Here is a 15500-nt window from a genome sequence, read left to right on the forward strand (position 1 = left end):
ACAAAACAACCAAACAATTCTGAAGCATGTTCTGTACCAGACTTCAATCAAGACTGCCTTCTCTACAAATGACATACGTTACACTATTCCAACTGAGAAGAAATTTCAGCTCATAAGAAAACGTAAGAGAATTCAACAAACCTACCAATTAATAATTAAGAACATCCCCAAAAGACCTTTCTCAACTCTCAACCTCTATTTCATTTGTAAATGAACAGTGAACTAAATTATCTCTCCAAGTCCTTTTTCAGCACTAAAAGTCTGTGTGAGTCATTAGGCAATTCCCTTAACTCACTAAAACAAGTTTCACAGATACACATTAAATGCTATGTTTTTACCTCAAAATAACTGACTCAACAGTTAGAATAACTCTCAATAGCGAAAGAAAAGCATACTAAATTTAATTATAATAATCTCTAAAACTTTAAGTAAGCAAAAGCAAATATTACCACAACCCAACACTAAAAGCAGAGTTACATTTTTATAGTTTCATACCACTCAATTCTCTTTTCAGGACCTTTATTCACCTGGCAGCAAACCCCCATTCACACTAAATACTGAAAAAGGCACAAAGACACTGTTCTCAAAAGTACTGCATTTTCACAAAGGGTAAGAAAACCTAAAGCAAGGAGAGAATGTTTAAAGATGGAATGCTGAGCATCAGAACATATGAATACTCTTCTGAGCTGTGTATGGGGTGGGGAGAAGACTAGTAGATGGGTAAAAGAATACACCTGGCTGCACAATTCAAGCTATTCCTTTCCTGGTTGCAAGTATGCAAGAATGACTGGAGTTTAAATCAACAGTTCAGAAAGGATTTTCAAGATTTGAAAACCAACTTTTTAAAATCCTACAAAACGGTCCTTTAGAAAAACTAGATATTGGCTCGGAGCCTGTTGCTCAGAGGTTAGAGCACATACACCAGAGCTGGCGGGTTCAAACCCAACCCAGGCCTGCCAAAACAACAATGACAACTATACAACCAAAAAATAGCCGGGCATTGTGCTGGGTGCCTGTAGTCCCAGCTACTTGGAAGGCTGAGGCAAGAGAATCACTTAAGCCCAGGAGTCTGAGGTTGCTGTGGCATCACAGCACTCTACCCAGGGGGACATAATAAGACTCTGTCTAAAAAAAAAAAAAAAAAAACAAAGAAAGAAAGAAAAACTAGATATTTGTCTTTTTGCTCTGATATTAGTAAAGTTGTGTAAGTTACGTATGTTTTATAATATAAAGGCACATATAAAGTTATAAAACAACCAGCATACAAAGTAATATTAATCACTATCCTAAAGAATCACATTTAAAACATTAATCCAATAACTTCATCTTATCTCACACTGCTATCTAAAAATTCATGAACATAAGTGTTTGGTAAGCTATAACACATATTTTTATATTGCTATTATTAATTGCTTTGTTCTTTCTTCTTCTTGTTAGTGCCTATCACAGGTAGTGTCATAAAAAGGCTACAAGTTCCAGGAGAATCACAGGGGAACATTCAAACTTTCCTGGAATTTTGTTTCAGGAAACTTGTTGCCTGAAGCTACATTTTAACCATTCCACACTTCTGTCCTCAGCCCAAGCATTTAGCTATTTCCACAAGTTGGGGATATGGGAGCATGCCGGCCAAAGGAAATTCAGCCCTCCCTTGGCCTAGAGGTAGGGAACCTGTAGCCTCAAGACTGCCTGTGGCTCTCCAGATCCCCAAGTGAGGACACAAAACAATTTGGATTTGGTCAAGGCCACAAGCTAGGATTCAGAAGGCCACATCATAGATATCAGTCACCACAAGCCACATGTGTTCATTTTTCTTACTGTGATGCTCAAGAACTTGAATAACATGTCCAGAACTTTTTAAAGATGGAACCCTGATATCCAATCTTTCTGTTCTTTTCTCTTTGAATGTTCTCATTTTATTACAGTATCAATTTACAAATTAAAATGATTCCCAAGTCCCCATTTTCATTCCTAAAATTCCTATATTTTTAATCTCCTCTAGGATATTTCCAACTGTAGGTCATCATTCCAAATATAACAACTCCAATTTTACTCAGTTTCTTAAAACCAAATCCCTTATTGTCCCAATCACTCAAGCCCACAATCTTGAAATATTCATTGATGCATATTTAGAATCCACTAAAATTGACTGCCAAATCCTAGATATATCTCCTTCACAATCTCTCAAATCAGCAGAAAACATTCTAACTGTATAGGCCAGGCACAAGGGCTCACGCCTGTAATCCCAGCACGCTGAGAGGCCAAGACAGGTGGATTACCTTAGCTCAGGACACCAGTCTGAGCAAGAGCAAGATCCTGCCTCTAAAATTTAAAAAAAAAAAAACAGCTGGGCATTGTGGCAGGTGTCTGTAGTCCCAGCTACTCAGGAGGCTGAGGCAAGAGAATCACTTAAGCCCAAGAGTTTGAGGTTGCTGTGAGCTATGATGCCACAATACTCTACCTCTACCAAGGATGACAAAGTGAGACTCTTGTCTAAAAAAAAAAAAAAAAAATCTGACTGCAAGGAACTGTGGTAGGCAGGCCATGACCTGCAGGAGATAAGAAAATAAGCATAAGACACTCTGTTCCTTTCCTTAAGAATTTCAATTCAAAAAAGGGGGTAGCCAACTGATTATTATAATAATTACCATGTATTGTGCTCTTAACTATGTGCCAGGCACTGTGCTTTTCATGCATTATCTAAAAAAAGAGGGGGAGGGGGCTTGCTGGGTTCGAAGAAAAAAATCCTATAAGGTAAACTATGATCTCCAAATTACAAATGGGAAAAATAAGACCTTTAGAGTTTGAAATGTATAAAGGCACACAGCTAGTAAGTAATAGGGAATGAACTCAAAAAGCAGCTGACTACAAATCCGTTGCTTAATCATAAATAAACAATACAATATAATTGACAGAAGAAAGGTATAAACAAAACAAAAGAGTAATCTTTTCCAGACTTATTTCTGCTCCAGTCCCACTGCCAATAGCCATTTCAGAACTTCTACAAACCTGAAGCTTGAGTGGGCTACTAAAAAATCATCTAGGAAGCCCACTTAAATTAACATTCCTAGGCCCAACTCTTGAGATTCTGAGTCATTTGGTATGGGGTGTTTCTGATGTAGTTTTTTTAAACCATATTACTAATTCATGTTCATTCATTCAACAAACATTTGAGTTCCTACTAGACACCCAAGCCCCATAACTTTATTCCAAGTATCTCTTCTATATCTGATCCTCATGAGTTCCACTCTGCAAATATTCTAAAAGCCCTATTTTTCAACATTTCACTCTTCTGGAGGATTTGTATTCCCTATCAAGCAAAAACTTTTGTAATCAAAAATTTGTTGAAATATAATGACATCTGGCATATGGGAGGTGCTCAGTAAATGTTAGTTTCTTTTCACATTCCATTGTCTGTCAGGCGTCCTCAAACTTTTTAAACAGGGGGCCAATTCACTGTCCTTCAGACCATTGGAGGGCCGAACTACAGTTTAAAAAAAAAAAAAACTATGAAAAAATTCCTATGCACACTGCACATATCTTATTTTGAAGTAAAAAAACAAAATAGGAACAAATACAATCACACCACCTCATGTGGCCCACCAGCCAGTGTGAGGATCCCTGGCTAGATGTGAATTACATAGTCCTCAATTCATAAAGGAGGGGAGCAGTGCAAAATGCCATACTAAAGGGGCTAAACACAAAGCAACTTCTCTTTTCAGACTTACATGTTTTTCCTTCCCCTTGGTAAAATGCTCTCCTGTACATCTATCCAAATCCTTAAAAGAATAGCTCACATTCCTAAAACTCCCTCACCACTGTAATCTTTCTTTCCTTCTATAAAACAGCTACTACAGTCTGAAAAGTAAATATCCTAACATTTGATTAAATGCAGATTTCTACCAACCTCTAAATTTTTAATAATTTTAGCTCTTTTCTAAGATTCTTGAGACTAAATTGTATTATACAGTTTCATTACAATGCAGAGTCCCTGCCCTGCTAATTAAATCAGAAGCTTCCATGAGACAATACCACTTTTTCTACCTGTGTAAGCTACTAACATTGTTTTGTACTTTCACTACAGCATAAATTTATTTCCCACCCAAAATCAAAAATATGTAAATGATTCAAATTGCCAAAGCTTCATCCTTTACATAAAGAGGATATAATGTAGTGGCTGTGTCATACTTACTTGCTATAATAATTTGGACAAGTAGCTTAACCTCTTTAAGCTTAAATTTTCTCATCTATAAAATGAATAGTTATTGGTTGATGTGAAAAGTTAATGAGAATAGTATAAAGAAAGCATTTAGCACAGATCCTGAGACATAATTCTTGACAAATGCTAGCTATTATTACTTCCTGAGAAACAAAACCTAGAGAGTAAATTTTTTCTAGAGATTAAATTTAAGCAAAGTAACAAGAACATAGTCTAGGAATTCACATAGCCAGAAAGAAAAGTCTGAATCAAGTCGGAAAAGATTACACAGAAAGGTTTTGCTAACTAACTGAACCAAATTCATAAGGCTAATATTTTTTTTTTTTTTTTTTGTAGAGACAGAGTCTCACTTTATGGCCCTCGGTAGAGTGCCGTGGCCTCACACAGCTCACAGCAACCTCCAACTCCTGGGCTTAGCAATTCTCTTGCCTCAGCCTCCCGAGTAGCTGGGACTACAGGCGCCCGCCACAATGCTCAGCTATTTTTTGGTTGCAGTTCAGCGGGGGCCGGGTTTGAACCCGCCACCCTCAGTATATGGGGCCGGCACCTTACCTACTGAGCCACAGGCGCCGACCAAGGCTAATATTTTTAAAAAGATTACTTTAACCAAGAATAAATAGAGTTAACTTTATTAACAAAAATAAAACAACTTGTATAGTTCTGAAAAGGGAGTCCTCATAGTGTAACAAAACGAATACAGGGCTTAAATACAGAACTTAGATTCAAACAGCAGACTGAATCACCTAACTAGTTATCACCAAAAAAGTAATTTCAATTCCCTAATTCTGTTTAAAACAATATTGTTTTTCACTTAATACTAAGTGAATAATTGTAATTTTAGGAACCTAAAAGGTGAATGCAGTCTCTAATGCATAAAGAAATACACAAATTATAGGTGCACAGTTTGCATTTGGGAGCCAAAGTATGTAAAACTCCTTTTTAAGGGCATGGCTTTGAGATGCTTATCTGGCAAGACCAACAGCAAGGATTTATCCTCCACGTGGTAATAAAAAGGTGTAACTTTAGCAATTAAGAAGCAACTGGAAAGACCAAAAAGAAATGAAACTCTAAAGGGGGAATTTCAGACTGTGACAGAAGATAAAACCTGGTGAGGTTATAAGGAAACTCCTAATCAGTTACATTTACATCAAAATGAATGTCCAGTTAACAACTTCTAGTGTGGCAAGATTAAAGTAGTAACATAAATATGTAGTACTGTTAATAACTGAAATATTAAAACAAAAATATCCCAATACAGACTGAATCATCTCCTCACTCTTACTGGTCACTCAGCATGCTTTAAATTCAACATTGCCCTTTCAGAAAAGAGGTCACTTAAGGACAGTTAACCTCAATGATACATCTAATATACTAATTCAAAAATAACCAAAACAATTTCAAAAGGAGAAAAATGGAAACAGAAAAAGTAACATCCTACTTAAGATGTTATGTTTTGGGGCAACAATTATTTACACTATATTTATTGACAACTCAGTCATTTCTAAAGCATTATTAATCACATAGCAATACTTGTCACTTTACACACTTGAGAAGTCCTACTCATTGAGGCTACACTTAATTTTAAACTGACCCTAAACATAAAACTACACACTTAGCCTAAGAGAAAAAGAAGGAGGAAAAAAAAAAAAAAAAAACACTGGTTCAGGCAAAGGAGACTGGCTTAAGAAGAAACTAACAAAAGTATCCATCAAAAAAATACATAGATGTTCCAAGTCTCCTGCAGGCTAGTGTTTTCCAAGAGAAACTGTTTTTAAGAAGTCAGTTATGTCCCCCTGCCTAACTGGAATCTTAGAAACTGCCACACTAGCGAAACTTAAGGAGTATGAAGATTAAAAACGTTTTACAAAGAGACAACTGAAGAGCTAAGGATATAAAATCCTTGTACAAGTACAGGGTGAATAGGAAAAAAAAAAGGCTGGCAATCCACCCCACCACCACTCTCCCCCGCAAAAAGTTGGAGTGTTTTAAGAATTAAAGAGATGTAATCAGCGAAAGATAGGGGAAAAAAAGGAGAAAGAGAAGGGGAACGGGAGGAAGGAGGAAGGAAAACATTTTAACATAAAACATTCTATCCATGAAGCAGAGTGTGGTATAACTCTAAAATGTGTCTATTAATACAAAATGAATGACCACTTTAAAGCCATCCTATATTTTAGTAAGCTACACTACAGATTCATCAGAAACTACTTGCCATAAGCACATTCCTTTATACCTCTATACCTTCCTTCCTGACTCAAGATACCTTCAGAGAACGAACATACACAACTTAAATTATTTGATTTTCCTGGGTGCTGTACTTCTCCCCTCCCCGTGGAACACAAGTATATATTTTTTAAGTTCACATAAATTGATACCTAGCAGTGGTAACTCACTCTCTTTAAAACCTGCTTAATTTTGAAAGTTCTAGTAAAATGGGTCCAGGTTGGAAACGAAAAACTACCTTATAAGGGTATAAAAGATTGAAAGCAGGAAGCGGCTTTGACAAAACTAAGGAAGTTGCAGCGCGCTTGCTCACTGAGGGACTTTTTTGAGGCTAGAGAAGTAACACATGACATCTTTCTCTCTCGAATTAAAATGTGACTTGGTTCACTGGTAAAAACGAAGAGGGAGATGGAAATGACCAGGAGTAGAAAAGAGAAGGTGGGTGGTCAAACAAGAGCCCCACTCTAGGTTCCCATTTTCAGAGTCCGATTCTTCCCTTTCCCCACCCATACCCTGGGCAGTGTTGTCAGAGCGATCTTGCAAAACCTACGAGGAGCGCTTCTCTTTTCCCCTCCTGAGCCAGGGCGGTCCCGGCGCTCATCCACTAGGTCCCCAATCCCACCGGCAGAAAGGGGTGCGGAAGAAAAGGCTGGGTGGGTCGGGCACAGCGACCACCTCCACGGCGACCGCGGCCCTGGGGCAGGGGACCGTCCCCACCTCCCTCTGCGTGGTGCTGCCCACCGCAGTGGGGGAAGGGCAGGGAGGGGTCGCGCGAAGGAAGCTGCTTCTGGGGGAGGGGGTGGGTCTTGGACCCGCGCCCCAGTCCCAGGAGGGCGCCGCGGGTGCACGAGGGAGGCCCTGGCTCCGGGCCCCACCCCTCGCTAGCCGGCGGGTCTAAGACTGACAGCCGGCGGCCGCACCTCGCCGCACCATTCATCTCTCGGCCTCCGCCCTCCCCCGCCATGTTCCTTCCTCCGCCTCAGTTTCCCCACCCCAGCCCATCAGCCCCCTTACCCCGTGCCACAGTCCACCACACAGGCCGGCAGCCGTCCCGCCATCTTCCTCCTCTCCTGCTGCTGCTGCTGCCACTGTCTGCTCCGTGCTGGTAGGGGCGAGAGGTTAGCGGCAGGAGATAGGGGCTATCTGACCATCCACTGCCGGGCCGCCCTCACCGTCCGGGGGGGTAGCCGGGAAGCCGAGCAGTAGCAAGAAAGAAGCAGGCTGGGTCAGCGGCTAGCACTTCCGCAACCCAGGCAGGCAGGCAGTCCCCGCCCTGCCCCGCCGCGGCCTCCTCCCCCTCTCTCTTCCCTCCTCCTCACTCCTGCCCCCACCCTACAACTTCTTCCCCTCGCGCCGCCTTTCCCCGGGAAGCCAAGATGGCCGCCGGTGCCGACGCCCGGGCCAGGCCAGGCCCAGGCCCGAAGCGCTCCCCCTTCCGGCTCCGAGCGGGAGGGGCGATCGAGCATGCGCGCTCAGGCGCGGCCGCCGGCGTCCGCCCCCGCCTCCGGGTTACAGCCGTCCGTTTCGGGTTTTCCAGGAGCGTGGAGGCGGGCAAGTTAGCCCGAGCTTCCAGTTTTCCTTCTGAAGCCAGAAGGGGGTTTTCGGTTCCAGCGTTGGGTTAGTTTCAGTTACTTCTGTGCTAGATTGAGGAGTGGAAGCGCCTCCTGCAGCTAGGAATAGCTTGTCCAGTGCCGCGGTAAAAAAAAAAAACGCCTAATTGAACACGTTGTCAGCGGCTTGCAGCCATTCTTATAACCTGAGTGACCGCTCTTCTGGGTGGAAAAGACGGTATCAGACAGAGGTTGAGCAATTGGGGAACGTATAAACAAAGGCTTGCGCCCTGGTCCCTCGCCCTTTGTTCTCAGGTCTTACTCTGTTACTCTTGTGCATTGTGAGAGGACTTTAGTTGTAGCCCCACCTCACCCCCCGGCAGGCCTGTGTGCACAAGGAAAGGCAGACCTCAGGAATGCATCCTACGTAACACAAATACGTCTTCATTCAAGGCTTTGGGTGATAACAAAAATTTCCCTCTTACAGTAGTCTGATCCTGCTATCAGGATAATACCAAGGATTAAGGCCAGGAAAAAAAAATTAGAAGTTGATAACTGCAAGCAGAAAGCAGCATGGGAAGGAACCACCTGGAAGGCGGTTAAAACACAGATTGCTGAGCCACACCTCAGAGTTTTCGGATTAGTTGGTCTGGAATAATGCCTGAAATTTTGCATTTCTAATAAGTTCCTAGTGCTGCTTTAGGAACCTAAAGGTTAATAGCTTTCCTCTCCAGTAGATTTATGATAAACCATCATAGATTTGCTTATGTGAGGCTAAAATAAAAATAGTTTTCTTAAGAAAGAATGTATTATTCAGTCCAGTAGATCATATAGTATGGTGTTAAGCTGACCTGGGGGATGGAATGCAGGTTTTTCATTCATTCATTTGACAGACAAGTATTGCTCACCTACTCTTATTATGGTAGAGATCATGCCAGACTGAATATTCAGAGGGGATAATAGATAGATAATAATAGATATAGTCCAATAGATAATATCTCTGCTCTTATATTAAAGGAGAAATAGACAAATTGCATTAAAAGAAAGAAGATGGCAGGGGACTCTGAGAAATGAGGATGGAGAGTGGGAGAATGGGAGCAAGGTGGGAGGTAGGAAAGGCGCTCTGACCAGCTGGCATTTAAAAGCTGGGGCCTGAATGATGGTGGGATTTGGGGGAAAGGGTGAGAAGGAAGAGAAGAGAGAGAATAGTATGTGTCAAGCTTGGCTTCTTCCACAAATTGAAAGAAAATCCAAGTGGTCAAAGTGAAGTGAATCAGGGAAGGTGAAGCCTGAGAGTTAAAAAAGAATCAAAACAATGAAAGAACTGTAAACTGCTCTAAGCATTTTAATGTTTACCCTAAAAGCGACTTGAAGCCATCCAAGGGGGATTTAGAGAAGAAAATGTGGCAGCTTTGTAGAAAATGTATCCAACAAAGTCCACAATGAATCATACATTGTATCATACACTGTGTGCTGGAGTTCGAGAGAAGTCTGTGGACTAGCATCCAGTGGGCTTTGGGTAGGTCCAGAGGAAACTCACTAAGGGGCAACAGTAGCATAATTAGAGTCCAGCATGTACACAGCCATTCTCACTAAATAATCCTAAAGGAAGACTTTTCTCAGAAGTTGTCTTCAAAGAAGTCATACAGAAGTAGTTCTTTCAGATGCATCATTGTTGGTTTATCCCCTGCATTTTAGATGATTAGATGGGATTCTTTGCTTCCACTATCAGGTAATTAAAGTCATTTGGGGAAGCATTTCTTTGAAAATTGGCTCTGACCAAAAAGACAGATGTGGCTTGGTAAGGTACTATAAATGGTTGTTTCTATCAGTTACAGGATAACTGGGAGTGAAGAGATCTTGATCCTGGGGTTCCAAGAGCAGAGGTCACTCCACTAACCTATGCAGGTAGCCTTCAAGGTGGCAGCCCACACTCTGGCCCTGGGTGCCCGAGTTCAGGGAAGGAAGTCTGTGAGGACTAGCATCCAGATGCTTTGTAGAAAATGTATCCAACAAAGTCCACAATGAATCATGCATTGTATCATACACTGTGTGCTGGATTCAGGGAGAGAAGTCTGTGGACTAGCATCCACAGGTAGGTCCAGAGGAAACTCACTAAGGGACAGCAGTAGCATGGGTGGTTGCCATGGAAGTAGTGATATCAAGGATCAGAAACGTGAGTGCTTCCACATTCAGGCAGGTAATGTTATAAGTAAAGGGGGCCAAGGAAAGGGTATGGCAATGTGGAGAGCCTATACCCAAAGGAAAGGCAGTAGGCAACAGTTGCTGTGTGGGAATGCAGGCCTGGTGTTGCAGACCTTTTTTTGTTCTTCCCCAAGAGAAATCTAAAATCTGTATTTTTCTCTTTGGTAACTGCTACACTTTGAATGTAACTCCCAAAGTTCATGTCTTAGAAATAAAATCCCCAGTGAAACAGTACTGAAAGATGGAATTTTTTTTGAGACAGACTCTCACTATGTCACCCTTGGTAGAGTGCTGTAGCATCACAGCTCACAGCAACCTCCAACTCTTGGGCTTAAGCCATTCTCTTGCCTCAGCCTCCCAAGTAGCTGTGACTACAGGCACTCACCACAACACCTGCCTATTTTTTATTGCAGTTGTCATTGTTGTTTTAGCCGGCCTGGGTGGGGTCCAAGCCCGCCAGCCTCAGTATACGTGGCAGGTGCTACAACCACTGTGCTACAGGCACCAAGCCTGAAAGATGGAACTTTTAAGAGATGATAAGGACAGGAAGCCTCCACCCTCGTGAATGAATTAATGCTGATAATCCAGGAGTGCTCTGTTGATGAAAAGGAGTTCAGCAGTCTCCCGTCCCCTGTTCCATGAGATGCCTTCTGCCATTTTATGATGCAGCAAGAAGACTCTCATCAGGATGTCAGCCCCTCAGTCTTGGACTTCCCAGCCTCTAGAACTGTGAGAAATAAACTTCTGTTCTTTACAAATTACCCAGTCTCTAGTATTCTGTTATAGCAGCACAAACCAGATGAAGACAGTAACTAATTTTCTACATGCCATGGCTGACCTGTATGCTGGCGGTTTGTAACTTGATTTCAGAGGCTATCTGTGGTTTAACGGTGTTTTCCCTTCAGATATGAAGCTCGTGTCAGTGCTAAGTGCCCTCTCTCATTTCATAAGCATAAGGAAAGTTTCTATCACAGTATCTGTCACACAATTAAGATTGTCCTGTTTTTAAAGGCAGTAACTATTGGGAGCATTTGGAAGCTTCCGATGTTTGTTGGAAATGTCATTTGTGCCTGTTCCTCTGTCTGCCCAACCACCTGGCTTGCTTAAGATCTCTTTTACTTCCTGTTTGCAGCATACCAAACTGTTCAACCTCTGGGCTGCTGTGGTGGCCCAGCCTTTAGCTGCACATCCGGCCAGAGTTTCTCTGACCACCTTGTTTGCATGTGCAACACTTGCTCACTGTTCTCCACACACAGAAACAGAGGCTGTCAGAGTTAGAAGGCTTCTTATAGATTGTCTTGTTAGAAGTGAAAAGGAAAGCTGTGGTGGGCAATGGGGGTTTGCTTGACTTCTCTGCATTTATTCCTCCATAGTAGCATCCCAATTTCCTTTTAGTTCAAGTCAACTAGATGCTTGGTTCTTGCCAGTTTACAAACCTGGTTTTCAACTTTTCCAGCATTTGTAAGTCTAAAAATTATCTTTCCAATAAAGCCTCTTTGCTAAAGTTAGCCATGTGAGTTCCTATTACTTGTATCAAATTTAAGAACCCTAAGTGGTACAGAAGCCTAGAGAGTTTGAGTGATGTTCCCAATATCTTAAAGAAACTAAGACAAAAAAAAGAAAAAAGAAAGAGAGAGAAAGAAAAGAAAAGGAAAAGAAACTAAGAGACAATCCAGATCAAGACCCAATTCTGACCCCCTTTTCAGGGTTCTTTACTTGTAATGTTAATTTAGCCAATGTCTTTGGATCTTAAAAAGTGTCCAAGAAATTCATTATCACTCAATCTCCATTATTTTAAAATGAGAAATATTATTATTTTAAAAATAAGATTGGTGTCCTGTAAGAAGAGACCAGAGAGCCTATTTGTTCTCTGTTTTTCTCCAGCCCAACCCCAACAGTGAGGACACGACAATAAGAGGGCTACCTACTGTGAGCCAGGAAGAAAGCTCCCACCAGAAACCAAATAGTAGCCGGACACAGTGGCTCACACCTGTAATCCTAACACTCTGGGAGGCCCAGGAAGGTGGATTGCCTGAGCTCAGGAGTTTAAGAACAGCCTAAGCAAGAGCGAGACCCTGCCTCTAAAAATAGCTGGGCACTGTGGCAGGCACCTGTAGTCCCTGCTACTGGGGAGGCCGAGGCAAGAGAATCACCTGAGCCCAAGAGTTTGAGGTTGCTGTGAGCTGTGACGCCATGGCACTCTACCGAAGGTGACAAAGTGTGACTCTGTCTCAAAAAAAAAGAAAAGGAAAAAGAATCCATAATGGCCAGCAACCAGCACCTCGATCTTAGACTTCCCAGCCTTCATAACTGTAAGAAATTTCTGTGGTTTATGCAAAAAAAAAAACCTTGGTGCTTACTACCAGGATGGCTATTTGCAAATTAGCAGATCAATCAAACCTATAGAGAGCATTAATTAAGAGCAGATACATAATTCATCAAGATGTCCATGCAGCCTAGTGATCAGAAAGAAGGGCTATGAAGCCTGGCTTCTCCTTTCTTGATTGCCTTTCTTGAATAGTGTGATCTTAGACAGTTGAGTCAGTATGTACAGAGAGCACAGATTTTGGAATCAAGAGATGTAAATTAAATATGAACTTTTTCATTTACTCTATTGTTTAATCTATAAAATTGACAGGAATGCTTAACCTACAGGGTTTTTATAAAGCTTAATTAAAAAAAAAGCATAATGACTATCATAGAGTGATCTTACTATGGACAAGGTCAAGAGGAATATGGTTTAATTATAAAGTAAGCATCCAAAACTTTGTCCTCCTCTTCACAGGCATAGACATTGTCTTAGGGCTTGCATGCTCACTCTTTTAATGATACTGTAGTGTAAAATATTTTTGGAGGCTCTCCTTCAGACATGCCTTTGAAACCTACAGTACATACCTTAAAATATCTTCCTTGGTGGCAAATGTTGGCCTTTTGTATGTAGAAGTAATGTTTAGAATTGACCAAAAGTCATTTCTTTAGGGCCAAGTTCAGTGAATAAAATGGCTGATCGATTAGTGTTATGTTTTTTGTTTTTTGAGACAGAGTCTCACTATGTCATCCTTGGTAGAGAGCTGTGGCATCACAGTTCACAGCAACCTCAAACTCTTGGGCTTAAGTGATTTTCTTGCCTCAGCCTCCGGAGTAGGTGGGACTACAGGCACCTGCCACAATGCCTGGCTATTTTTTAATTGTAGTTGTCATTGTTGCTTAGCAGGCCTGGGCCAGGTTCGAACCTGCCAGCCCCAATGTTTGTGGCCCTCATCCTAACCACTGACCTACGGGTGCCAAGACTAGAATTATGCTTTTTGATCAAAACCTTTGTGTGAGGCATGATTACTGCTCATTGAAAACCTTTGTGTGACTTATGAACTGCCTCAACCATAATTTAAAAATAAAATTCACAGGTTCGAGACCTCCATCTCTAAAAATAGCTGGGCACTGTGACCAGTGCCTATAGTCCCAGCTACTCAAGAGGCTGAGACAAAATAATTACTTGAGCCTAAGAGTTTGAGGTTGCTGTGAATTGTGACACCATAGCACTCTACTGAGGGCAACAAGTGAGACTCTGTCTCTAAATAAATAAATATAAAATTCTAGAAAGATTTTCTTCAATGACCACATCCCTTAGTGCTATGGACTTAATCTATGGGCTCCCCTAACTCCCAAAGTATCAGGAGGTGGAACATTTGGTAGGCGATCAAGTCATGGTGGCAGAGCCCTCATGAATGGGATCAGGGCCATTATAAAAGAGACCCAAAGAACTCCCCTAAACGTTCTACCATGTGAAGACACATGAGAAGACAGCCATCTATGCACCAGAATTCAGGCCTCACCAGATGTGAAATCCACCTACAGCTTGATACTGGACTCCACAGCCTCCAGAACTATGAGAAATGAATTTCTGCTGCTTAAAAACCTATTATGGTTGAGTATCCCTTACCCAAAATGGTGGGAGAAGAATTATTTTGGATTTTGGATTTTTTCAGATTTTGGAGTATTTGTGTATAATGAGATATCTTAGGAAGGGGACCCAAGTCAAACATAAAATTAATTTATGTTCCATGTAGCCTGAAGATAATTTTATACAATATTTTTAACAATTTTATGTATGAAACAAAGCTTGTGTTAAGTACTTATGTGCGGAATTTTTCACTTGTGATGTCATGTAGGGGCTCAAAAAGTTTCAGATTTTACAGCATTTCAGATTAGGAATGTTTCACCTGTACTTTGTTATAATGGTCCTAATAGACTAAGTAGGATAAAAATACTGATTATATGTTTGATTTCAATGGAAAATATGTTTCATAGAGTGATAAGATCTGTGCCACATTTGAAATGAGGTGAGATTCTGTGGGATAGTACCTAAGTCCCCTCCCTGCCTGCAAAGTATAAATAGTTTAATGAAATTTTGAGTCTCAATTTGAAAGAAAAGGTACACCCCCACACACAAACACATGTACAGACACACACATCTCATGTCACGTATAAAAACAGATTCTAGATGGACTATAAATTTCCAGTGGCCTTGGGGTAGCCTGCAAAGCCCTCCATGTTCTGGTGCCTCCCTCCCTCTCCTACTTACCTCATCTTCTCCCCGGTGTATTAGTCACATCAACCTTCTTGCTGTAGTTCACACACACCATCTGCATCCTTTCCGTGGAAATCCTCCCTACTCATCAGTCACTCCGAAATCAGATAGCTTCCCAGGAAAGCCTTTCCTGACCACCCAGTCTAAGGAGGCCTGCCTCACCTCTCCTCTATAAACACGTTTTAAGTCTCTAGGGAAAATGTTTTATTTATGCAGGTATTTATTTATTTACTAGTTAATTTGTTTATTGTCTATCTCTTCCAGCTAGAAAATACTCCTACCAGAATTTGAAGAGAGCCTGGAATACAAGTGCTCAAAAAAAATTATTACATGAACAAATCAAATAAAAAAAACAAAACAACAAATGATTATAAGATAGCCAGATATGGTGGCTCACTTCTGTAATTCCAGCACTTTGAGAGGCTGAGTCAGAAGAATCATTTGAGGCCAGTTCAAGACCAGCCTGGGAAATATAGTGAGACCCTGTCTCTAAAAAAAAAAAAAAAATTATTAGAAGAAAATTCAGAAAAATTTTGTATAATCTCAAGGGAAGACTTTCTTAAGTAGAGGAAGAAACAGAAACCCCTGGCCATTAGTGGAAAGCACTGGTTACATAAATACTTAAATATCCACTCTCTAAAGACATTTTTTTTTTTTTTTTTGGTTTTTTGGCCGGGGCTAAGTTTGAACCTGCCACCTCCGGCATATGGGACCAGCG

General features: G+C 41.3%; 1 protein-coding gene across 1 annotated transcript in view; it reads right to left on the reverse strand.

The window, feature by feature from the left end:
• The window catches only part of ACTR3 (actin related protein 3), a 69311-nt gene extending 61472 nt beyond the window's left edge, over positions 1 to 7839 (reverse strand). The window contains exon 1 of the mRNA XM_053596428.1: positions 7454 to 7839. Within this exon, the coding sequence (XP_053452403.1) occupies positions 7454 to 7497 (44 nt within the window). The 5' untranslated portion in view covers positions 7498 to 7839. The remainder of the gene's footprint in view (positions 1 to 7453) is intronic.
• Between the last annotated feature and the right edge of the window lie 7661 nt (positions 7840 to 15500).

Source organism: Nycticebus coucang, chromosome 7 (genome assembly GCF_027406575.1).
Source record: "Nycticebus coucang isolate mNycCou1 chromosome 7, mNycCou1.pri, whole genome shotgun sequence".
Lineage (NCBI taxonomy): Eukaryota > Metazoa > Chordata > Mammalia > Primates > Lorisidae > Nycticebus > Nycticebus coucang.